Source organism: Cupressus sempervirens, chromosome 5 (assembly GCF_028749045.1).
Source record: "Cupressus sempervirens isolate cs-2001-9-10 chromosome 5, ASM2874904v1, whole genome shotgun sequence".
In the NCBI taxonomy this organism is placed as follows: domain Eukaryota; kingdom Viridiplantae; phylum Streptophyta; class Pinopsida; order Cupressales; family Cupressaceae; genus Cupressus; species Cupressus sempervirens.
In genome coordinates, this window is record NC_143122.1 from 651,975,263 (window position 1) to 652,003,105 (window position 27,843).

Here is a 27,843-nt window from a genome sequence, read left to right on the forward strand (position 1 = left end):
TCATGCTGAAAAAGTTTGCAGCTAGGAGTTGTTTTAATTGGAGGGGATTGCATGACAAGATGGGGAAGCAATTCTTGCACATACATCGTCTAGAAGATCTTTGGATTGATGTACATACCGAGGTGGATATACGGTGTATGGATTATACTTGGTTAACTGTGAAACAAATTGTAGATTTCAACTTGGCTTCAATTCCTCCTAGTTTTGAAGATGATCAAATTTTAGATCCTGAATATTTTCAGCGTGATGTGGAGGAGTTACCCATTCTTCCTCCTACATGTTCATGCAACCAAAAATTTTAGCCAACAGTGATGCAACCACAAAGGATGTAAAAAGAGAGATGATTGCCTTGCTTGGTGCCCAAGAAGAGAAAAAGTCGAAAAGGGAAAGGGAAAAATTGGCCATGGGAGGAGCCATTTCTGAATTGCAAGGTATCTCTCCTTTTTAAGAATCATTTATTATTTTCTAATCACAATTATCAATTTGGATTGTGCTAAAACAGTGATCATAATGAAATGATGTGGGATGTGACTAGGTATCCTAGTTACCCTTGATGAAGAAGAAGTAACAATTGATGGCATAGTGGGCTCTCTTTGTGGCCCATGGATTTGAACACCTACCATCCACTTAGCTTCCGCTTCCGCTAGTTCTATTAGACCACATAAATCTTCTCTTGATGGTTTTTTTGTGCATCAAAAAACACTTGGAGCACAACCATCACTAGAGAGTACTAAATGGAACAATGATGTGCATCAACAAGTTGACATTCAAAGTGCTGATTTTGGATTTTTTTAACATCCCCTTCAATGTTGTAGGAAGTGCCTACCCTTGATGAAGAAGAAACAATAATTGATGACTTAGTGGGGTCTATTTGAGGCCCATGGATCCGCTCACCTACAATCCGCTTAGCTTCCACTTCCGCTAGTTCTATTATACCACATAAAGCTTCTCGTGATGGTTATTTTGTGCACCAAAAAACACCTGGAGCACAACCATAATTGGAGAGTACTAGATGAAAGAATGATGCACATCGGTAAGTTGACATTCAATGTGCTGATGTTGGATTTTTTATCATCGCTTTCAATGTTGCAGCAAGTCCTTATTTTCTGAATTTTGTGACTAGGTTGTGCGGTGGCTAGATGGGCTACAAGGCATCTACTCCTGTGGACTTGAGTGGAAGGTTAGCTTAATTGTTTCAAATTATAATACTTTTACAATTTTACAATTACTTAATGTTGAATTTAATTTAAAAAAAATCAAAGTTGTGTCCATAATGTTATTTTTATATTGTGCTTGTAGATTGCTCAAAGATGTTTTTAGGGCTAAAGATGTGGTTGAAGAACAAAACTTACAATGGAAATAGTATGGCTACAGTGTACTTTTAGATGGATGGATGCATAGTTCAAATTCTCGTTCTCTGTTATTTCTCGACAAGGCCAAAAAAAATTCTCAGCAAATATCGAAGAGAAATCGACAACTTCTAAGAAAAATATCGAGAATTTTAAAAATGACTTTAATTTAATTAAAATGCAGTTTTTCACAAAATCCAATAAGTAGATGCATATATAGAGTCAGTAAATGAGTAAACAAACCAAACATGTTGATCTAGATATATATATACATGCAATAAGTAAGAAAATCCCACCGTCATGTGAAATGTCGATGTAGTCAGAGACTCTGAACTTTGAAGTAAACTACAAATACCGAATTATCTTTGTCAAAAATATAAGCAAATACAAATGTCAAGTTCAATATGAAACTTGTCTACATCTTCTTCTTCCCCCTGCTAGTAGTTTTAGTAAACATTGTGGGAGAGAGAGGGGCTTTAGCATCTCTAGCCGTAGTAGTTGTTTGTGGTGGTGGTGTTGGTGTTGGCCCTGGCAATGACTCCTAATCCTCCTCATGCTCACTATTGTTGTGCTCATTGTCAATGTCCTCACTCTCACTATCTTCCTCCTAAATGTCGTCTAGTCCCATTGTAAAACCACCCTTTTCCATAGCCTGCCTCTCCAACTCATATATGTCATCCTCGGTGAACAATGAAGGATGCTAATGTGCTGCCTAATCACCAAAAGGATTTATGTGATCCAGATCAAGTGGCTCAGCTGTTGCTGACATTACCTTTCTTATATGCAACTTGAGGTTATAATGCACAAAGACAAGGTCATTTAGGCATTTTTGTGCCAACTTGTTCCTCTTCTTTGTGTGAATGGATTCGAACAAGCTCCAATTATGGTCACAACTAGATTAGCTACATGGCTGACATAAGATGCAAATTTTTTTTTTGCAGATTTTGGACATTGCCACCCCAATTTCGCCACCAAGCATCTACAAGATAAATATTAAAGAGTTAGAAAGATGAGGACAAGTTTTTGTAGCTTAATATTTATCTACTTATCATGCATCTGAAAGACTCCAAATTCCAAATATTGTACCTGGAGTTTGAGTGTGTCTGCCTCTCTTTGCCAAGGTTAAGGAGAATAGTTTGCCCGTTGAATTTTGATACACTTCCATCTCAGCCACTATGAGGTCTCTTACTGCAATGTTAGGTACCATCCTCTGCATGCATTCACTAAAGCCCTTCATGACCTCTCCATTGGGATCCACATATGATGAAGAAAAGTGGTAACAAGGGTTGAGGAAATACCCCGCTGCATGAATGGGTTGGTGGAGCTAATGCTCCATCTCCTATCAATAATCTCCCCTATGGGCTGAAATTTTAGGCTCTCCCCCTATACTTATTTCTTATAGCCTCTTTGTCCCTATCAATGGCCTCATAAAGGGACCCCATTGGGGTTTGTTCCCCATCTACCAAGTAGAGAACTCTAAACAAGGGCTTCACCACCTACAATTGAAAAGTAGAAAATTAATCAGAGAGTAGGGTTATAAATTAATAATGAAAGACTTGATTAATAAGTACAAAAAAAAAATTCAATTTTTGAAGTTTTCAAGTTACCTCCACAATTTCTATAGCTCGATCAAAAAATTGGGTGTCAAACACAATGTGTGCAATATTTTGTCCATCGACCTTCTTTGAATAACTTGATTGTAGCCGTTTTGGACACACAAACATCTGCCTCAATGGACTCATACAATGAAGAACACTTTGCAACGTTAAAACAATTGTTGCAAATTTTGTGACCATGGGTCTAACCAACTTCTTGTCTTCGGTGAAGTCTCTCATCAAGCGAAGGACCCAAGGGTGATTGTAGATATATTTTGTTATCTTCCTTGCTTCCTCTATGACTGGTTTCACCCAATCCAATTTCTCTATATCCTCCAAAAGAAGGTCAATAACATGTGTTGTCCAAGGTGACGAAAGGAGTGTGTTATGCTTTTCTTGTAAGATCCTACCCGCTGCCACATATGTTGCTGCATTGCCAGTTATGATTTGAACCATATTTTCAGCCCCGATCTCCATCACAATACTATCTAGCATTAGAGCCAAAGTCTGAACTATCTTTATCTTGTTCGAGGCATCCAAGGATTTAATAAAGACTACTTGATCCTTGCAAGAATACAGAAAGTTGATCATGGTATGGTTTCTTCCATCCATCCATCCATCTGAAAGTATGGTGCAGGCATATTGTTTCCATTGTAACTTTTACTCATCAACCAAATCTTTACCCTTAGAAACATCTTTCAACAATCTTCAAGCACAAAATAAAAAATGAGAAGTACACAACTTTAATTAAAAAAAAATACTTTCAACAAAAATAAGTAATTTGTAAAATTGTAAAAGTATTGAAGTTTGAAACAAGTAAACTAAGCTCCCACTCAAGGCTGTAGGAGTAGGTGGCTTGTAGCCCTTTCCCGCTACCGTACAATCAATCACAAAATTCAAAAAATATAGGCTTTTTACAACATTGAAGGAGAGGTTAAAAAACCAAATATCAACACATTGAATGTCAAGTTGCTCATGTACATCACATTCCATCCAGTACCCTCCAATGATGGTTGTGCTCTAGGTGTGTTTCTATGCACAAAATAACCATCAATAGAAGAGTTTTGTGGTCTACTAGAACTAGCAGATGTGGAAGTTGAGCTCAAGGGCTTGCCACAGGTAGGTATGTTCTGTGCGTGGATCCTTGGGCCAAGAAAAGAGCCCACAATCCCCTCAAGTGCTTCTTCTTCATCAAGGGTGACTGCGATACGTGGTCACAACCCACATCATTTCATTATGAATTATGATAATTGTTTTAGCACAATCATTAGTTGTGATTAGAAAATAATAAATGATTCTTAAAAGGAAACATACCTTGCGATGTATAAATGGATGCCCTCATGGCCAATTTTGCCCTTTCCCTTTTCAACTTACTTCTTGGGCACTAAGCAAAGCAATCATCTCCCTTTTTATTTCCTCCATAGTCGCATCGCAAACCCTTGTGTCAGGCTTTTCTATACTAGCAAGGTGGTACTTCAAATGAGATATGCCTCCACGAATTTGTTTTTCACATTTCATGCACATAACACTATTATACTTTGTTCCTTCAAAGGCATATATCAATGCAAAGTGTCTACCTCCTTTAGGCCGTGTGCCTATGAATCCAGATGTAATGACCCTACTCAAATCTGATTGAAAACTTTTGATTGAAGGCTCAAGAAATTTTGTCAAAAACTTTGCATACAAGGGACATATGATTGATATAACTTTTCAATTTGCTAAAATGACTATTTTCTTCAATTTGCATCAATAAGAATACTTACAAGAAGACTCTAAATTGTCTAAACAATGACCTAACATGAATGTGCAACTAATTTTGGCAATATTCAATGCATATATATGATCTAAGCATGAGAAATGAACACCTACAGCCAGCTGACATTTTTACAAACAGTTGGCATGCAAACTAAATAGCTGATAATAAATGATATTGAATTGCTCAAATGACACCAGCAACTATTATCTCCTTAATTGCAATGAAATTTCTAATACAGTGCTCATGAAATATGGCCAAGACTCTTGGCATTTACATGGATTACAAAAAATGATAATGTTGGTATAATGCACACCTACAGTTGAAACTTATAACACCTAAAATGCAATGCTAATATGAATGATAAACAAAGGAACCTAGAGAAATGATGATGCCTTAGAAAAGAGCTGATGAAAGAATCAAGTTTCAAGCAAAATGAACTTCTCTTAGGCCCAATCGATGCTTTCACCCAGCCGCCCCTATTCTTGCCTGGCAATATTTTAGAAAAATAAATGCAGCCTCTAAGCTCGTCGAATTTGTCCTTGAAATGATTGTCTCGACGATAGCAATTGAATGCAACAATACCCATAATGATATGTTGAGTAATGAGGAAGATATGAACAAAAATGTGGTTCCAAAGCCCTATCCTGAAATTCTGAAAATTGGATCAGACTTGTAGCTAAAACGAACCAGTAGCTATAAATCTTTCCTCCACCACAATTAAGCCTTCTAAAGATGTCCTGCCATCAATCCATGACTGAAAATGAATAGTCCTCAGAAAATGCCCTCCTTCTATAATTTCAGGTCTGCTGAAAGAAGCCTCTTAAAATTTTCGATCTGCTAAAAATGGCTTCCTATAATTTCGGACCTGCTAAAAATGGCCTCCTATAAATTCGGCCCTGCTAAAAATTGCTTCCTATAATTTTGGACTTGCTAAAAACGGCTTCCTATAATTTTGGTTCTGCTAAAAATGCCTCTTGAAATGTTGAAATGCTGAAAATGGCCTTAGGCCCAATAATGCCCTAGCTGAAGTGACTGTAGCATCACCTGCAAATGTGCAACCCTTCAAAGGATATTTCACCTCCTCAGTTGTGCAAAATCCTTAGGAGACTCCGTTCCTAAAGAAGAAATGATAATCTGCACACCAAGATGGCGCCACAAATGCTCAAAGAGAAAGGTAGTGTAAACTCAAGTTATGGGATATCCAAATGAGAGGCCAAGCACTCTATTTATTCACTTCTCTAAGAAGCCACTAGAACTTCTAGAAGTATCCATAAAATATTCTTATGAAATCCTTTTATAATGCACTTTTATATAAAAAGTAACTTTATAAAATAAAAAGCACAACTCAACTCAAAATTATAACATTTGGCCCCGCATAACACATAATAATAAAAATATAATAAATACCATCTCTCCAAGAGCACATAAAACCATCCAATCCCCAAATAATCATTAGAATGACTCTCTCACCAAAACCATTTGCCTACAAGAGTCTATGATAGGCAAATTCAGCATGTCAAAGGATTTCAACCAAAATGGGGACATGACACCAGATGGACATGCTATGGGACCATTGGGAGATGTTGCAACTGACCCAGCTGTATAGGAAACCTTATTTGCCATTTAATGCAAAATCAACCTACACACAAAATAAGCCACAGATTTAGAAATTAAATAAACATATTTAGGAACAAACTATACTAGATTAAAACTTCAAATATGTTTAAACACAAGCTTGAAAATCAGAGAATGAAATAAAAAATGTATTAGGTTTTGAAATTATTGAGAAAAAATTGATTATTTTGGAAAAATTGCAAAAAGATGGTGTTAGATCTTTGTCATTACACTCTAAAACATATTAAAGAACATTACAAATGGTATTCCTAGAGTCTTAATTAAGTTAGATGCAAGCTATGCAAGTATGGGAAGATAAAATGAACTTTATCTCAAAAGAACAAAAAATTGAGAAAATTAATTGTGAATCTAGATTTTCTTGGAATGAGCTTCAAATTTGCTCCTAATCCACTAACAATCATTTTAAATCAATGCCAAACACATAGGTGCTGCTCCAAAACCCTTCTCCACCCAAGAAGCTGAATGTAGCAAACAAAATAATAACACGCTAGGTTGTGCGTAGGTATTTACCGGCATGCTGCCCCGCAAGAAGTTCCTTAGATATCATTGAGAAATGGCGATATATCACAAAGATCTCGCCAACTTCTCGCCGCAAGGAGTTCATAATCTCGTCCAACGCAAATGGCAATAAAAGTCACAAGTTTTCTTGCCGCTGGGAATTTCTTGCGAGAAAACAATATATTGGCGAGAATTTGAACTATGGATGTATTACGTTCCGTTCGTTTGGGTACCTAATGGTGAGTTGCAGAATGTTGAATGACCATACGGAAGGTTAGCAAGGTCGTATAGTTGGCAATTTGCTAGGGATGAATGTGGCAGCTGGAGTACAAATCGTATGGGAGGACTGGAAGTTTGTACAGTGGGAGGACAATGGAGGCCGTAAGGTGTAGCAGCTTATAGGAAGCCATACAAAAGACATTGGCGTATTGGGATGTGGGTCTGTATGGTATAGAAGACATACGGTTGTGATGGGGAAGAGGCTGTACGGTGGAGGTGGGAAGGCTGTATGGTTAACTATGTAGGTCGTATAGTATTGTGGGGAGGATGTATGGTGGAGTGAAGGAGACGATATGGTGGTGAGGTGGGGTAGAGAATGAATGCAGAGTTGTCGATATAGTATGGGAAGGAAACAATGATGTACGGATGGAGGAAAGAAGAATGTCCAGTCATGCAACAAAACTTATAGATCTGAATTCATTAGATAGACCAAAGAATGAAGATTGAACATAGATAACTCTCAAAATATATTTGCTAAAAGATGGTGCTCTGATTTGCCAAACCCGAGCAAAGTATTACATGCAACAACGAAATCGGGTGAGGGTTAAATCCCGCCGAAACCACATGAGCCAAATAGGGAAAATCTTTCACTTTCGAAATGGAAAATAAATCTAGAACTCCAATAGGAATTCGCAGTAAAAGAAATAATCCAAAATGCATACCTACGACTGCCTACAGGCCATGCTTAAATACCCGTTGAGGAAAACTTTCCGAGGGTGTACAAACATAGTTGATGGCTACACAAAACTACGGAAACAAAACAAAAATGGGTCCAAGATATATTAAATCAATTGGCCCATTAACAATAGTTTGATTAATAATTTATATTATAACATGAACATTGTAGCCCTCCTATCCCAAATTTTGCTTGTTCTCAAGCAAATGCAATGCCGGATGTTGTAGAACGTGCTTGCCCTCCCACGTCGCATCATCCAACGACAAGTGTTTCCAACGTACCACATATTCCTTCACCATGCAGTTTCACAGGGTCTCTTCACGTACTTCGATGATCTTGGCTAGTTCCAATATGAGCTTTCCTTCTTCATTGAGTGGCAAAAGGTTTGCAGCTATCATGATGTTCTGTCCTATAGCTTTCTTAGGACAGGAGACTTGAAAAACGTTATGAATACGACTCCCTTTTGGATGTTCCAGGCAACTTCACCAATACGGTAAACTACTCGATAAGGGCCATAAAATCATGGCTTAAGTTTTTCTTTCCCTTTTTCCTTCAATGAGGATTGCCGGTATGGTTGAAGTCTGAGATAGACCAAGTCTCCCACTTCGAAACTTCTCTCAATTTGATATCTATCCGCATACATATTTTGTTGATTCTGCACTTCTTGTAAGTTTTCCTTTAAGCATCTCAAGATGTCCTGTCCCTCCTGAAGCCAGTCCTTCGCCCTTGGTGAGTAACTGTCACCTAGAACTATGTCGATGAAGGAAAGGGTTTCGCACTCGTATAGTGCCTTGTAAGGTGCCATCTTGATGGACATGTGGTGAGTGGTATTGTAGCAATACTCTCGTAGATGCATCTATTTAACCCATGTCCGTTGTGTCAAAACGTAGTTCCAAAGGTAGCCTTCGAGCCACTTGTTTACAATCTCTATTTGTTCATCTGTTTGAGGTCGGTAACTAGTACTGGGTGATAATTTCGTTCCTGTTAGCCAAAATGGTAATGTCCAAAAGATACTAATAAATCGCCCATCCCAATCACTAACAATGTTTTGGGGTAATTGGTGCTGAGTCTGACGATAGACTTATCTAAAAAATATATCCTATTCTTATAGTAAATGATGTCATCCACCACTTTGTATCGATCTTCCTAGGTGTTGCTATCCATTAGCTCACAGGCAAATGTCTTTTTGGAATATTCTTTCAACAAATGTGCTTTCTAGTCAGCTGAAATTTGGGTCAATAAGCAGATGGCGGGTTTCCTGGACAAGGCATCTACAACCGCATTGTTCTTTCCTTTCAATATTCAATGTCAAAATTAAAAGCCTGAACCTTGCTTACCCATTTTTTTTGCCTCTTGTTCAAGTCCTGTTGCTGCAGAAAATATCTCAAACTATTGTAATCCATAAGAACGACAAATTTGGCACCCAGCAGATACTGCCGGAACTTAGTTAATGCATGTACAATGACCAACATCTCTTTGTCATAAATGGAATATAAGCTTTTTGTTTGTGCAAGCTTCTTGCTCTCATAGGCTATGGGGTGTCTATCTTGTATTAGTACCTTGCCAATGCCTTCTCAAGAATCGTTGCACTCCAGAATGAATGGTTGAGTTAAAACAAGTAATGCAAGTACAGGACAAGTGCTCATTGCTTCTTTCAACTTATCAAAAGTGAGTTGCACCTTTTCATTCCATTGGTAGGAGCCCTTTCTTGTCATTCTATTAATGGGGCGCTGAGCTGAGAGAATCCTTTTACAAACCTCCAATAATAATTGCACAGTCCAAAAAATCCTTGCAACTCCGTCAATGATTTTGGGTGAGGCCAATCAAGGATAGCCTGAATCTTCTTTTGATGAACTTGAACTCCATATTTACTGACAACATGCCCTAGGTACAATATTTATGTCATACTGAATTTCAACTTGGATAGCTTGGCAAACAAAGGTTGATCCTTCATGATCCTTAGGACTTCATCCAAATGCTATAGGCGTTCTTCCCATGTCCTGCTATAAATAAGAATATCATAACAAATACCAGTAAGTACTTACGCAATTGTTTGTTGAAGATGCAATTCATGCATGATTGGAATGAAGTAGGTGCATTCATTAATTCAAACAGCATGACCAGGAACTCATAATGCTCGTAGTGACGACGAAAGGTCGTCTTTCCCACATCTTCTTCGCTCATGTAGATCTGATGGTATCCGGAACGGAGATTTGTTTTCGAAAAATAGACTGTGTCATGTAATTCATCCAACAACTCATCTATCCTTGGAATGGTATATCTATTTTTATTATTTTTCTGTTAAACGCACGATAGTCCACACACATGTGCATCATCTCGTCCTCCTTTTTGACCAAAACCACTGATGACATAAAAGGGCTAGAACTGGGATGGATCCATCCTTTCTCTAGTAGTTCATAAATTGTCTTTTTGATCTCATCTTTGAATTTCTTGGGATGGTGGTAGGATGTGGTTATGACCGGCTTGGCTCTTGTTTTTGACTCGATAGTATGTTTAAACCCTTGATGAGGCGATATGCCAGGAGGAATGTCTCTAAAAACTTTATCATGATCATTCCAAATATTTTGGAGATCATCATCTTGGGAAGGTGTCCATTGCCCTTTTATAGGTTTTGCCAAGACAAAACAATCTGCAGCCCAAGCAACGTCATCGCGCCGAAAAATTGCTTCCATCCGATGTGCAAAAACTTCCTTTGGACCCTCATTTGCCATTCCGCGGAGAACAATCTTCTTTCCATTGACAACAAAAGTGAAGCCCATTCGTTTGACGCTCCGAGTGTATTCACCAAGTGTCTCCATCCACTCTATGCCCAAAATAATTTCCATATTATCAAGGTCCACTATTAAGTAATCCTCAGTCAGTGTGTGATACTTAGTTGAGGAACAAGGTGTGTGTAGGGTAGAGAAGTCCCTCCGGAAACCTTGACCTGGAATCCTGTGTGCATCTTTGTAGGTAGACCTCTTCGTTTCACCAGAGATGAGTTTATGAAGTTTAGTGTGACTCCGCTATCGAGCATCACCATAACTCTGTCCTTGAAGGGTTCCCCATACATGAAACACTGTGCACCTCAGGCTACCAGCTAGGGTGATGGTTCCTCCACGCCATACCAATGCCTCAATTCTTTCCATATGGTTCAAGCTAACCATTTTGGTGTCCTCGTAAGGTTGGTTGTCTTCGGAGGGTATATCTTCCTGTTCTTCCTTTCCTGAGGCATCTGTGCCTAGGTTCCCACGGTCCCTTGCAGTTAAAACTTAGTTTCTTCCTTCGGAGCTCTTGCTTGGTAGCTTCGTTCAACGACGACTTTCTCAGTGGAGGTTTGTTATCTTTCTCCCTCAGAAACATTGTCGGTTTGGAATGTGAGTAACTTCGTGAGGATGATGCTAATGATGATGCCATGCTTCTTGCCTTCTGAATGGCCTCCGACAGGGTGGCAAGATTGAACCCTTTTACCCAACCCTCCAATGGCTCTGTCAGTCCGTCCATGAAAACACTATCCTTCTTCTTTCAGAAATGTCCATGACCAAAATAGAGAGTTCCTAAAATTCCGCAATGTACTGGTCAACCGATCCAGTTTGCCTCAGCTATGCCAAATCTTTGAAATTGAGTTTTGGATCTTTACCATCAAATCAAACTGTCAATCTCTCAGTGACTTCTGCATAGGTATTTATTTGATCACGCCCTAGTGTGATGGTGTCGTGATGCCACCATTCATGTGGCGACTCCCTCCAAGTGTAATGCCGCAAATTTAATTGCTTCTTTTGGCATAGGATTAAGCAAGAAGTATCAACCTTCATTACCCACGCTTGCACAGCTATGGATCCAGATTCGTCAAATGGAGACAAATCTACTTTACTCAACTTTCTTTTGAGATCATCATTGAAATATCCTCAGTTTCCTCCTCTGAAATATCTCATTCTAAGATTTGCGTAATGTTTGTAGGATATATCTTCCTCCAAATTCGCATTCTTCCAGTCTTCTCTCAGTTGTTCTTGCATTTCTTCAAAAGTTAGTTGCTTCCCTCCGTGTGCTGCCTTCGTCCGTGGGGAAAAGAGGGCATGGAAGGTCGAGAGCATGTTGGATGAGGGTTTTCTTTACCTGCACCGAGTCCACAGTGTGACCATTTTGTTCACCGGATATTTTCTTGTCTGCCAACTTCTTGAGAGTTTCTTCCATGAGATGCTGATTATCATTGATTTGTTCCTGATTCCTCGCAAGTTCTCTCAATAGTGCCACGAGATCGACAGCTATGGGTTCCTGTTCTACAACCATTCTATCAACGGAATGTGTTCTTCTTCTCTTCCAGCTATACACTCATTCACTGTCCACAGGCTGGCAAAATCGAAGCTTTGATACCGCTGTAATGTTCTGTTCATCTAGGTACCTGATGGTGAGTTATAGAATTCTGAATGACCGTATGGAAGGGTTGGCAAGAAGGCCGTATGGTTGGCAATTTTCTAGGGATGAATGTAGTAGTTGGAGTACAGATTGTACGGGAAGGCTGTAAGTCCGTATGGTGGAAGGACAATGGAGGTCGTACGGTGTAGCAGCTTACAAGAAGCCGTATGGAAGATATTGGCATATTGGGATGTGGGTCCGTACAGTATGAAAGCCATACGATGGTGATGGGAAAAAGGCTGTAAGGTATTGTGGGGAGGATGTACGGTGGAGTGAAGGAGACGATGTGGTGGTGAGGTGGGGTACGGAATGAGTGCAGAGTTGTTCTTATAGTATGGGGAGGAAACAAATGATGTACGGATGGAAGAAAGAAGAATGTCTAGTCATGCAACAAAACTTATAGATCCAAATTCATTAGATACACCAAAGAATGAAGAGTGAACATGAATAACTCTCAAAATATATTTTCCAAAAGATGGTGCTCTGATTTGCTAGACCCGAGCGAAGTATTATATGCAACAATGGAATAAGGTGAGGGTTGAATCCCACCGAAACTACACGAGCCAAATAGGAAGATCTTTCACATCCGAAATGGAAAATAAATGCAAAACTCCAACAGGAATTTGTAGTAAAAGAAATAATCCAAAATGCATACCTACGACTACCTACAAGCCGTGCTTAAATACTCGTTGGGGAAAACTTTATGAGGGTGTACAAAGATAGCCGACGGCTACACAAAACTACGAAAAGAAAACAAAAATGGGTCTGAGATATATTAAATCAATCGGCCCATTAACAATAGTTTGATTAATAATTTTTCTTATAACGAGAACAATACAGGATGGACGTATGGAAGAAGCCATACCCTTATCAATTTTTTGGTTTGTTGCAAGGATTAAATAGTCTTTTTCAAATCCTTGGATGTCTTAGACAAGGTAAAAATAATTGAAACTTTGGCTCTAATGATAGATAATGTTGTGATAGAGGTTGGGGTTGATAATGTGGTGCAAATAATAACCAACAATATAATGACATATGTGGTAGTGGGCAGGATCTTACAAGGTAAGCATAGCTCACTCTTTTGGTGAACTTGTGTAGTGCATGTTATTGTCCTTTTGGAGTATATAGGGAAATTGGATTGGGTGAGACTGGTTGTAGAGGATGGAAGGATGGTAATGAAATAAATCTGTAATCATCCTTGGGTCCTTCACTCGATGAGAGAATTCACCCATGGGAAGGAGTTGATTAGACTTATGGTCACAAGGTTTGCAACGATTTTCTTAACATTGCAAATTATTATTGGATCTTTGAATCCTTTGAGGCAATCGTTTGTGAGTCAACCATGTCTAGACTCAATTTATTTGCGGATGAGTGATGGACAAAGTGTTGCACAAATTATCTTTGACAACCACTTTTTTTATCTAGTTACAGAAATTGTGGAGCTAGCTTGGAAACTTCAAAAGTTGAATATTTAATTTTTTTGTATTCAATAATCAACTCTTTCATTATTAATTTGTAACCCTACTCTCTGATTAATGATAATTGTTTTCTACATTTCAATTTTAGATTGCGAAGCCTTGGTTAAAGTTCTCTGCTTGTAGATGGGGAACAAACCCCAGTGGGGTCTCTTTATGAGGCGATGGATAGGGTAAAGAGGCTCTATGAAATCAATTTAGGGGGAGCAACCTCAAATTTGAGCCCATATGGGCATTTATTGATAGGAGGTGGAGCTCAACCCATTCGTGCGGTAGTGTATTTCCTCAACCCTCATTTTCACTTCTCTTAATTTGTACACGGATCCCAATGGAGAGGTCATGGAGAGCTTCAGTGAGTGCAAGCATAGAATGGTATCTGACGTTGAGGTGGGAGACTTCATCATGGTCGAGATGGAAGTGTATCAAAATGCAAGAAGCAAACTATTATGCTCAGAGTTGGCAAGGAGAGGCAAAAATATTCAAACCATTGGTTTAATATTTTGGAATTTGGAGTCTTTTGTATGCTTGATAAGTAGATAATAGCTAGGTTACAAAAACATTTTCTCACCTCACATTCTAACTCTTTAGTATTGTTGGGCATTCATTTTGCACGAGGTCAACGGCAAGAATCCATAGTGTAATTCCTCTCTTGAAAAGCAAATCCTTTTAAGGACTCACTCCAAGGTTCAGTGTTTGTCTTGCGACGTACCAAAATCTGCTTAGTAGAAGATAAATGTGAATGTTCACGAGGAGGCCTTTGCTGGTTCCAAAAACTCTTTTACCTTGGAATCAAGTAAAATCTGTTTGCTGTCTCAAAATATCACACCAAAAGAACAATATTTTTTGTATTTTTTGTTTTTCAATGAATGCAACTCTAACAATGCAGCTACTATGAGGTCCTATTCTAACAAAGGGGTTAGCAAAGAAAATAACGAAATTGAAAGCAATTAACATGAAATCAAATAACTTGAAAGTGAAATTTCTAAATGGACATAAACTACAGAACACAAAACGCTGCAAGTTAAACCTTCAAAGAAATCGGTAGGAAACCAATGAAAACAGGAGCAGCGCTTCCTAGAATCCACTGATGCAATCATCGGTGAGAATCTTTAACAAATCGAATGATGTTTCACTCTTCATCAAATCGCAAGGCCACGGAAAGTGCGCTCATGCAAGACAAAAAGCTATGTAGACACAATCGGGTGATTTCTTCTCAAGCTCGTTACGTCAACGGAATTCATATATCTGTAGCAAACACCAGAACTAAAAGATCACACAACCAGAAACAACGCAATAAACCTTTGGCTCAATCACAATCTCATGAATAAAATCCATAAAACAATGACACATCCAGGCAAGAATAACTACACTCCGAATGCTAGCACCAAAAGGATAACTTTATTGCATAATAATGGCGGCCCCTGTTACATTTTACAATGGGGTATTTATAAGAAATCATCTCCTCAATTTGTGTTGAGAGTGAGAGATATCTTGATGCAATAAAATGCTTTTAAAATATTAAAACAAACTAAATATATACAAACTGACCATCTAACTGGTGCTTAGAGGGACTCCATCCATATTTTATTCATTAATTGGATGCATGAGCTCTTTACATGTCAAAAACAATGAAAGCATGAGAGAGAAAGTAGGAGGAAGCCATCAGTCGAAGTAGAAGTGCATGGAGACACCAAAAATAGAAGCTGACCCTTCACTAGGCGTGTGTCGGAGCTAACTTGCCATCAGAATGTGCTCCCAATGCATGGAAAGTGATATTTTTGAAACTGGCAGTCAACTGTCGGCGCACCTTTGAATTGCGGAGCTACATGAAAATGCGGAGCTGCGGACCTGCGTATCTGTGGAGCTGCGGATCTGCGGAGTTGAGGACCTGCGGAGCTCAATTCGCCAAAAAATCAAAGTTCTCAATTTTGAAAACGGTTTCTGGGTTTTGCTCAAATGAGGTTTTAAATCACTTTTTGTATATGCTCCATGCCCCTTTTTGATGATTTACACTCTCTTTATAGCCAATCAATTTTATAAACTTGCACTCCCTCTACTTCTTCAATCGAAAATCTCAAGGCACCTGTATTGAATCTTGTCCCCAATAGCTGCATAAGATGAGGAACTTGATTTGCTTTATGTGTCCAACCTCTGTATCTTTGACCTTTGTCTTCTCTCCACCTGTCCAATCCTTCCCGGCGAGAAACCAAGTGATCCATATTATCCAAGACGATTAAATGTTTGCAACTTTTTCATATTTTTTCACAAATTTTCTAGGCATTTTTAAATGACATTTTTGAAGGTCTTTTGCTCAAAATTTCAAGTCGAAACCTTTGTCAGTCCCTAAAACTGGGCAACCGAAGGCTCGCTATTTTAGGGACTGAAATTAGATCTTCAGTTCTTCTTTCCAATGGTGTAAGCGGTTTTGAATTCCGAGGCCCGAGTTCAAAGTTATGATCTCGACAAGTTGAGGATGCAATTTTTACCTACAAAAGAAGCAAACATTAGTTCGTAGAGTTAACAATGCATAGCAAAAACACACTAGCCATTTAAACAAAACTGGAGGTGAATCTTGAAATCTGGCTAAGTCTAAAATTTTGAAGCCCTGAAATCTAGCTAAGTCTGGATTCCTCAAGCCCTGAAATTTGGCTAAGTCTGGATTTCTGAAGCCCTGAAATTTTCTAGAATCTTTACCTTATCTCCGGGAGGTCTGAAACCTATCTCAAAAGATTCGTCGCATATATTAAAATATATCTTAAGTATAAGACGTCAACTTATACTTAAGCGATATATTTTAAACCCCTCTCATGACTATTCGGAAAAAACTGAAGGTGGAAAAACAGCTTGACAACCACACAAGGCGCTTGGTCATGCGTGCACGCACACATACGAAATGCATCAGAGCGCATGCGCGCGAGGCACGAACCCATGGCAATGCGCGCGGCGCGGCGCATGCGCAGCGCTCGGCGCGAGTGTCTCGGGCGCGGTGCGCACCGGCGCACGACGCGTGGCATCGCAGGCGCCCGTGGTGCTTTTTCCTTTTTTTTTTTGGTAATTAATAATTTTTTTTAAAAAAAATTTTGTGTTTTTTGATTTTTTGATTTTTTTGTGATTTTTGGACTCAACTTTTAAACAAAAATTCTTCTCCTGACTCTCGAATTATGAGTCCGGGATTTGAAAAAAGTAGGGGGTCCCCATTCCTAGTAAGGAATGGGGCGTGTGTTGTGGACACCACAACAAATAGCCTTGAAAAAGGAAGAAATGACTCAGTGTGTGCATTGTATATTCGTTCCCTTTGATGCATTAGGATGCAATTAATCAGAGTTTTCTAACAACTCAAAATTATCTTCCACTCCTTTCAGCTCATTCATTCAGAATCTTCACAAAGGCTCTTTATCAATCAATTGCTTGACCAGATGAGAGAATCAGTTTGAGGGCTCTTGGCGGGATGTCATGTTCTTTTAGTTTCTAGCCTTTTGCATAATTGCTCTATGTCATTCAACATGTTACTTTTGATGAAACAGTACTTTTGAATACAAGACACTTTGTTTTGCAACGTATCTTTGGCCGTTTCAGATCTTTAGAATCCTTCAGTCTTAACACTGTCTTCTTTTCTTTCTTTTTTTTTTTTTTTTGAATTATGTATCCTGACTGCTCTTAGACTATGTAGTCAGAACATCAGTGTCATTTCTTGGATTCGATCTCTTATGAACATCCCTTGCGTTCCTCTTTTAGAACTTTTTAGGAAACTCTCACGCCAAACAATGATCTTAGTAACCTTTCGAGGAGACCCCTCCTGTTTGAACTAGTCAGAGTTTGGATCATTTCTCGTCATCTTTGACTTGAAATTGAACAACACCTAACACAATCAAATCTTTAAATTTGCAAAGTGTTGAGAACTTGTTGGTCCAAACTTCTGATTTCCAGACTGAAAGTCCCCCATTTCCACAAGAAATTTCGGTTGCTCGGTTGGTATAAGACACACAATCATCCAAATGTTTTGACAAAGAAATACCTCTTCCTGAAATCGGAACCAAAGAGTGGTTAGTAAAGTCTTGAGAAAAATCCCAAGTACACCTTACCCCCTAGGATTGACATAACTTTGAAAGAAAACACACGACTGAAAGAAAAAATGCAACACCTAACTAGAAATACTAAAAAAACTAAAAAAAACAAAAACAAAAACTTATTTACAAAAAAACTCGAATAATAACAATGTGGGGTAGTTATTAGTAGATTTCTCATTATGTGCAATAGTAATGAACCACCCCATATAGTTCTCAAAAATGCTGACTTGTCTTTGTACTTAGAAAAAAAAAGTCTAGACAATCTTGGTTCAAATTCGGAGCACAAATCACACAAAATTAGAAGTTGTGGTAACTCTTTATGGCCATGATTAATCCACAAACAAGTTCTCTTACCTTTAGCATCATATTCAAATTGAAAATCATCAAACTGAGAGGGATAATGGAAAGATATCACTTGATCCAGCAAGTCCCCCACCATAGGGGTACACTCACACATTGTAATTTCTCCTTCTAGTGGTCTCATCTCATGGTACACCACTTCACGCGCACATGGAAACACTTTCGGTTCCTCTTTAAGCTCCCTTGGACTAGGAAACTAAATTCCCAACCTCCCTTTCGAATTACAGGATTCATTACTATCATCAACCAAGATGTTTTCTGCCTCAAATCTCAAAGAAGTTTGTTCAAAATCATACTTTCCCTCCATTGCGATCTCCCAAGCTAACAAGAAATCGGGGCAACTTTCTTCTGAATGGAACCCAAATGGATGAATCCTACATGACTCAGTTATTGCATGGTTTGATATGTGTGTAGAATACCCACAAATAGACATTTCCTCAGTCAAACTTGAGACCAAATTGAACAGTCTATCCATCTCTTCTAATGACATATCTTGTTTTGAAGGAGGCAACTTATCGTTATCCAATGGGGAATCAATATCACCACAGGAAGAATTGGTGTCTTCTTCTTGATGACTTTGTGATTCAAAAATCTCACCAACCTCAGGACCCTCCACATTTTCATCACCTTTTGAAACTTCATGGAGTTTTGGAACTTCAAAATTTTCCACACCCTCAAAATTTCTTGGCATATCCACACTTGTTGCAACATCAACACTTGGAAGAACTTCTTCATTGAATGGGAACGCAAACTCCTCTTGATCATCTTCATCAAGTTTTCCTGTAGATTCATCATATGAATCAAACATCATTGCACTAAACTGCAAAGGTTGTTTCTCCATGATTTGGGGAGGCTGATCCGAACCCATGGCAATGCGAATCAAACATCATTGCACTAAACTGCAAAGGTTGTTTCTCCATGATTTGGGGAGGCTGATCCGAACCCATGGCAATGCGCGCGCGCGGGGGCGAGCGCACATGCGCGTGGCGCGGCACAGGCACGGTGCGCGGCGCGCTCGGTGCTGCGGCGTGCACAACGCTCGGCGCGAGCGCGGGCGCGCGGCGCGAGTGTCTCGGGCGCGGTGTGCACCGGCGCACGACGCGTGGCGTCGCAGGCGCTCGTGGCGCTTTTTCCTTTTTTTTTGTAACTTTTATTTATTTATTTATTTTTTAAAATTTGTGTTTTTTGATTTTTTGATTTTTTTGTGATTTTTGGATTCAACTTTTAAACAAAAATTCTTCTCCTGACTCTCGAATTATGAGTCCGAGAGTCGAAAAAAGTAGGGGATCCCCATTCCTAGTAAAAAATGGGGCGTGTGTTGTGGACACCACAACAAGTATTCATCTTGTGGATGCTCGGTGGCGATTAGGGTGGAAATGTCCCAAATGTCCAAGAACTTGCACTTCACATCTTATGTCAGCCATGGTGCTCATCCAATTGTGAGTGTATCACACAAACAAGAGGAACAAGTTGGCACATAAACACCTAAATAAACTCGTCTTTGAACAATATAACCTTAAGTTGCACATAAGAAAAGTAGACTCAACACAAGTTGAACTAGTTGTTCTAGATAACATAGATCCTTATGGTGATTGGACAGCACAGGAGCAACCTCCATTATTCATAGAGGATGACATGTATGATTTGGAGAGTCAGGCTATGTGGGAGGGTACTTTTGCACAGGGATTGGATGACATTCAAGAGGAGGGCAGTGCGAGTGAGGACATTGGTAGTGAGGATTCAGATGATGAGGATTCATTGCCAGCGCCAACACCAACTACATTACAAAGGATTGGTAGGGCTAGACCTAGACCCCCTCCCACTCCCATAGTTTGTACTAGAGCTATTGGGAAGGGGAATTGGAAGATGTAGACTAGGTGTATATTGTACTTGACATTTCTATTTGCTTATCTTTTTACAAAGACGATTTGCTATTTTGAGTTTGCTTTAGAGTTCAAAGTCTTTGATTATGGCTCCCAATCATCAACATTCCACACGAGGATGTGATTTTGTTACATATGGCATTTATATATATCTAGATCACCTTATTTGGTTTGTTTACCCATTTACTGACTCATTAGATGCAACTCCTTATTGAGTTTTGCAAAAAAATGCATTTCTAATTAAATTTAAGTCATTCTTGAAATTCTTGATATTTTCTCGAGAAATTACCGATTTATCTCCAATATTTGTTGAGAAAACTTTTTTTTGCCTCTCTGATAAGTGGTAGAGAACGAGATTTTGAACTATGGTCACAATATTATCTTTGGTAGTCAGAGAATCCTCATAAATACATTCTCAATCTTTTTCTTTCCAAGTATATGATAATTTGCCATTTCCATTGCCTCATGAATTCTTTGTTCATTCTTGTTCTTCAGCAGGTAATCAAGCATTTTAGGGTCCATTCATTATTCCCGAGGCAGTTCCATTTTCTTCTCTTCAGTCATCTTCATGATTCAACCTATAGAGGTAGAAAAGAAGAAATCTTTTTAAATGAGAAATTCAAATGAATCTTGACTCGATTAGGGGGAAGGTTGTGAAGCTGCAATTCTGATAATCAATAATCCAATAAGGGAACCAAGCAAGACCTCGGTTTTTTGTTTGAGTTTTAAAGTCTGTATGGTAGAGAGTAGGAAATTAGGCATACAAAATCTTCTTGTCCAAATACAATTGGTGACTATATCATAGGACATTGCATTAAAAGGTAAAATCCATCAATCTTTTTATTTGCAATTGTTTAGATTTGGTATAGAGTTTTCTAACATGACTACAAGAAGTGCTTCATGAACTAAGACAATTGGGGAGGAAAATAGAGTATATTGCTGGACTCAAATCTGCTATTGAAAATGGGTTGTTATTGCTATCTGATTGTGATATCAATGTTGTAAAAAACATTCGCTGAGAAGACCTGTGCAAATACATCAAAAGTAGTAATTGGCATTAACAAAGCTCTGAAAATACTGCGGAAATATTAAAGCAATTGATCTCTCTGCATCTTCTGGAATTTCAATTAAAAGGCACTGATGGTAAATGATTAGCAAATATTGAGTTTAATAATCTATTTACCATTTTTAAGGCTGCCATTAAAATTGAAATATCCAAGATCCAGAAGAAATAGAGTGTAGCATTCTAGAATTTAATAAATACTTATATCAAACAGATTGAAATAGAAGAGTTGTTATTTGTGTTAGTTGCAAGTATCATTTTAGAAATTTTCAGGAGCTCCTTTTAACTTTGCTGCCAATTCTCAACTCTGCTTTATAGTTGTTCAAGACCATGTATGCAGAAAATCCATAGTGGGAAATGCTTTCGCAGTTTATTAGTTCATTAACTCTTACTAGCTATTATTAGCTTATTACTCTAAGGGCCCATTTGGATGCAGAAATAGGAAATAGGAATTTGTTAATCCGAAATTTATTATTCTCAATCCATTTGGTTCACTCGGAATTTGATGGGGAATATGTTTGTGCTGTGTTTGGTTGTGTTGGAATATGTCTATCTTGTTAAGACGTTTCACGGTGTGTCAAAAGGATGCCATTTGCAGAAAGTCACAATTTGTAGATCACATTTCTTTTTTCCTGCAACTCCTGCATAGATTGAAGTTTTTCCTGTTGTTTTCCTAATTCCACAACATTTTCATCCGAAGATTTCCTTCGCATTTCTCAAACAAACTGAGTAGAATTTGGCTTTTCTAGAGTAGCTTTCAAGGCCTCTTGAAACGAGGGGATTTGGATTTGATCTTGTCTTCCTTGTCCTCATTGTTTGTGACAAGGAAGACATTATTGTTTGGGACAAGGAAGACATTCTTGACCCTATCGCCTAGGGTAGGTATCTTGGCCTTGACTGCACACAGATGAAGAGCCCTTAGGGTTTTGATCACATCCATCAACGGGTCTGACCAATCACACAACACAATAAAGCGCATATCAACAACCATTCACCCTCCAAATCCCACTAACACTTGGTCTGCCAAATCTGGCAACGGGCTCCCTTGCTCTATGTCTGATGCCATCCGTTTCAGTTCTTTTACATGCTCGATTACTTCTACCAGCAGAGAAGCTTTATCCATGTGCACAGAAGGTAACAACATTACAAAGACTTGTCTTCAAACTGAAGTAGAAATAAATAGGGCCTGAGTTGGCAAACTTAATTTAATGGCGCTGGGAAGTAAGTTGTGAAGGGTGGTAAGGTGAGCGTTGATGTGTTCCTGCCTCGAACCACACTGAGGACACAAAGTTGAGAGCCGATGATTATTTCACGGACCCAAAAAGAATATAAATTCTGAAAAAGTAAAATCGGAATAGGAGTTGGCTATTCCAATTCGACCTATTTAGGTGGAATTGCAAATGCTCATTTTTGGGCCAAAATGGGAATACATATTCCTATTCCCAATTCTGATTTGGTGCACCCAAATAGAGGATTTGAAATTTTGGGTATTTACAGATCTCTATTGCAGTCCAATTCTAGCAGCCAAACGGGCCCTAAGCTTTCTAGTTTGATTCTGAGTTGGTCAGTTTCACTGTTTGCTGGGGCTGTGACCTACTCAAAACCTATAAGTATTATAATATATCTACTTACTTTTACCTTGTAGAGGAGGTTGAACAAACATTATCTTATTATTTTGATAATATCATTCTAAACTTTGATTAAATGGAATAGAGGTTTAATTTAAGGTTTCTTTTATTAAAAGAGGTTTGTGTTTTTGTGTCAATGTTTGATGGTAATGGTAGATGAATGTTAGTTTTGTGCTATGGTATTCTTAATGGTCATCTGGTATTGTTTAATTCACATGAATTCGCTTTGATTTGTGCTAGTCTATTCATTGGTTTCATTGTCGAACAAAAAATTGAAATCTGGCAAATGTTTTTGGGTAAACTGCATGTTATTTTGGTCATGCTATATAGTTTGAGGGAAATCAACAAATACAATTAATATGCTCTTCTTAAAAAATCTTAAATCAAATATTTCTACCTGCACTACTCTTTTCTCTTTTATTTGTATTCTTAGATGCAAAGCTCTATTGCATTATGTTTACTATGTTTATCTGATCATGTTTAAATTTTGATGTGTTTGTGAATGCTGGTAGTTTAGATATTGGTATCAAACGTTGGAGGGTAATCAAAAGCTTGTCCAATGGTACCTGAATTATGTCCTATAATGAGAGCCATTTGTTTGCGCATCATTTTGTTTTGAATGACCCACCAACAGATTGGAAGTGCACTGAGAACTGACATCTAAATTAGGGATGTTTTTCATAATAGTTCTTTTGGAGTGCATTCCTAGACTTGTAATTTAAGAGCATCATTTTTATTCTTTATCACAGGAACACTCATCCTTTTCTTATTCTTATTCTTTTGTAGTGCATTCTTATTCTCCCACTGACAAGTTATCTGTTTCTGCAGTTTGAGAATTTTTTCACTTGGCTGACTAAGTCACTTAAACACCTGAGTGGTGAACCTCTCTCACAAAGTGACCAGCTGCCTGTCAGTAACAGGTACAGTCTTACACTTGTTAGATGCAACAGGCTTTGCGAGGTGTTGTATTTTTGGTATTTGCTTTCCATAATAAACATCTATTAACATATTTTTTTGAGTATGAATGTTAATTTCATGTTTTTTTACAGTCAGCTGGTAATGGTTTTCTTGACGAGTGTTTTCAAGGAGGACCCAATTATGCCACACTTGGATGCTCTTCAAAAGGATGTAGAAATACAAATTCATCCGTAAGTACTTTAAATAATATTCTATGCTTTTATATTGTAAGGTTTGTAGGTTCATTAATGTAAAACTTCTAAACATGATTATGAGTGGGGCTCCTAGTCTTCGAATTGAAATCAGCCTTTCTAATAAAGTGAGATTGTCAAGGAAAGTAATGTAATAGCACTGACATGAAAAATAGGTTTATTGCCTTGAGCGGCTTATTGAACTTCAAATAATTCAACGGTAAGTGATAAATACAATTGAATGTTTTAAACTAGTGGCTGGTTCTGGTGTTTGAATGGGTGGATTTGTATTGCTATCTGTATATATATACTGAGTTCCAATCCTAGTTTCAATACAAATTCAGTTTTGGGTTCACGGATTTGGCTAATTTTTTCTTGGGTAGGTTCTGGTACTGTGGGTACATCTATAGATATTTCATAAAATAAATAAATGAATACATACACACACATACTGATATATTAAATTATATCTACATGATGGATTCATACATGCGGCATGTGATGAACCTTGTTGGTTCAGCCTCTATGCAACCTGTAAATTTGTGTTTTTCACCACTGAATTTTCCCTTTTGCCAATACCCAATTGTATCTACTATATATCCTTGGTTTATATCGAGAACATATGCTTATATATTCAAATAATCACCATATATCATTATAATATAATATATATATTCATCTGTGTAATAAGAGGAAGATGTGTCGATGTATATATCATAATTGTATTTCAAATATTTTAGTGCTTGCCTCTGTTGTAGCTTCTATCATCAGCTGAGACTATCTTTCTTCCCCTTCTAACAGTGCAGTCAATACTATTTATTCCCTTCAGTGTGGCTACTGACTATTTCTTCTAAACTCCTCCCTTTTCATCCCCCAGCAGACGTTAGAATAAGAGTTGCACTTAGGAGGACCACCAAATTTGTATGTTATAGATAATATTATAATCTTCCCCTTTTCCTTATTGAATACATATCCTCTCTCTCCACCGTTACTGACTGTGTCTAATCTGATATGGATCAATAAGAAAGTAGAAAAAGATGTAATGGTATTACTTTCATACTGTGCAATCCATTTCCTGTGATTAGTTCTTCTTCTGCCTTTTCTGTAGGATATTGGGCAATGGTTTTCTATTCCTAATGTTATTGATTGTCTATGCACGAAGATTATCACTGTCTAGTGATATAGTGGCTCCTGTTATCACCATTTTTTGTCTGACGTGGCTTACTCTCTTTGTTCTCTGTCCTCTTTGTTTTCTTGGTGCATCCGGATTCAATGAAAAACAGTTGTTACCTTTTTGTCTACCTGTTACCTTTTCCTCTCCCATCTCCAAAAGTTCCACTAATGTTTTATATATCTTTTTTGAACAGTTGTGACTGTTCTTTGAGTCACTAATAATATAGATTAATTATTAATTAATATAACTATACTATAACATGTTAATATCCTGATTATTAATTAGTATTATGTTTATTTATTAATCATATTATTTAATAACATGTTTTCTTTGATAATAATAATTTAGATATAATCATATATTTGATGTACTTATTAGTGTAATATATTATGCTATTATAATAATATAATATACAATGACTTGTGTAATAATATTTTATATCTTATCTTTCTTATTATTTTAATTATATAATTTATTACTTTATTATTTTATCAATTTATGTATTAAATTCTATTGAAAGAAATTAGAGGACATGACACTCCGACCAATGGTATTTGGCACTTTACCTCCAGGAGACTTTGCAGCTCTATGACCACACTTTACAGCTTATGTTTCCTCAAAGCTAGGCCTTAGATGACCTCATCACCGCCTTTTTCCTGCCCATGTTCCCCTCTAGGGGCATGAAGCGGTCACTTGCTAGACCCATCTCCGGGCACACCACATCTGTTAGACCTTCTCATGGATTCACTAGATAGCGGCACCCTATCTCCAGTGTTACTTAGACATGGGCCTAGACCCATTGTCGTCCTGAGCTTGACCCTTTAGTGTTGGATTTCTTTTTTACTGAGAAAGGATATCTAGTCCTTCTGTTCTCTGTTGTTCTGTTTCTTTGCTTTCTTGTTCACTCTTTCTCGGACATCGTTTGGGGCTCCTGCTGGCTTGTTTTCCTTCCTTGTTGTAATCTTCCAGTCCCTTGGACCCTTTGTTGGTCTCTTGTTGGACATTGTTATGCTCTTTACACTCCACCCTAATATATATATATATATATATATATATATATATATATATATATATATATATATATATATATATATAAATTGAAAATCTGATTTTATACATGTGTATATTACTCTTACTGCTTTTTATTAGCCTCACACTCACTTCTAGGATTACTTTTATTCGACATACTAATTCTTTCCATATCTCTATATGGGGTACCTTATGGAAATGTTCATAACTTGTTTGGCACCCATAATGGTAATGTATGATGTGTGCCACCTATAATTTCAAACTTACATTTTACCCATGTGATATATATATATATACATACTTCCACTTCACTTTTCTTTGTGCTTTTCTTGTGTTGTCTTATAGTCAGTACATAGTTCTGATGGCCACGCTCACTGCTGCAATATGTGTTAGAATTTGAATCAGTTCGTACAATGCTGCCTTATTGCATATCTTTTATTGTTTATCCTCTCTTATGCTCATTGTAAGAATTTTCCTTAGGGCAAAATAACACCAAGATCAAGAAGCTCAAGCACTAGCACAAGATGGACCAATAATGGATGATTAGAATAACAATATTGAGAATATCATATGCACATACACACTAGAAGTGCTTGTATATAAAGGCATCTAGAATGACTAGGAGTCAGCAAAATGATAAGCCTCACAAATAAGCACATGTCCACCAAGAGTGGATTATGCTCCATTGAGCACATGAGTTTGTGCGATGATGAGAGGATAAGCTTACATAGTTATATCTCGTAAAGAGATGTTGTAGACACCGTGTGCTTAATTAGAGTGCAAACAACTATGTTGTCTGCCTAACAATTTAGATGAATATGAAAACTCCTGTGTTGTCAACAAGACAACTTATATAACTACGCATATTCCTAGGGGTCTATATGATAAATAATAAAATAATGCATTTAACCTAAGTAAACTTAAGGAAAGCATAATAATAATAAATTATTTACACTAACACCCCCCCTTAAGTGCAAGTTAGGGGAATGCACTTAAGCTCATAAAAGCTATAATGAAAATGCATGATGGGTCTCGGCTACTAGACCATGTTAAGTACCCATGTACAAATGCAATACTCTACATATAATGCAATGCGATGCAATCTCTCTAAAAAACGGAGAAAGAGGGAAAACCTCATGGGAAAAACTTTCCGCCAAAAAGAGAGATAAGTACACTAAAGAAGTACGAGAAGGACAAAACCCCATAAGAGGAAAAGGTCCCCCTCATAAGAGGGAAGTAGAAGAAGAAAGGAGACAAGGTAGTCACCCCCAATATAGAATGCCCATTAGTGATAGCTGCTCCAAGATGAATGTAGAAGCTAATCCATGACTGCTGGATAATATTCCTCCCCTTAGGAAGAAACAATGTCATAGGTACATATGAGATGCTTCCCCAATGTGTAGAAAGAATCCTGAAGATGAATGGTGTCTTTGAAAACTGCTCAACTGTCCTTGTGTTGATATTGATAGATCTGAGATATTATTTAACAAGGTTCCTAGGGCCATTTCTTGTTTTGATGCCTAGTCTCCTTTATGAGACTCACTAGCATCATCATCAGGTTTCTTTGTTGCACCAATTACATAATGCAATAAACCATTTTCAACCAATGGTTCCTTTATCTTTTCTTTCCAAGTAGTATAATTATGTGTTGTTAACTTAGAAAAAGAACCCATAATGCAAAGGAAAGAGCGCAATATCAAGGAAACACAAGAACACAAGACATACCCCCCCTTTTCACTCAATCAAAGAACCCCCCCAAATGAATGCTTTAGGCACTTTATATGTAGTGCGTTTACAATAGGCCACTTGTCA

At 37.8% G+C, this 27,843-nt stretch overlaps 1 protein-coding gene across 3 annotated transcripts in view; it reads left to right on the forward strand.

Moving 5' to 3' along the window:
- The window catches only part of APC4 (Transducin/WD40 repeat-like superfamily protein), a 316,377-nt gene that overhangs the window by 232,721 nt on the left and 55,813 nt on the right, over window positions 1–27,843 (forward strand). For all 3 annotated transcript variants that reach the window (XM_089832217.1, XM_089832218.1, XM_089832219.1), the window contains exons 12-13: window positions 23,509–23,600; window positions 23,730–23,828. In XM_089832217.1, the coding sequence (XP_089688343.1) occupies window positions 23,509–23,600; window positions 23,730–23,828 (191 nt within the window). The remainder of the gene's footprint in view (window positions 1–23,508; window positions 23,601–23,729; window positions 23,829–27,843) is intronic.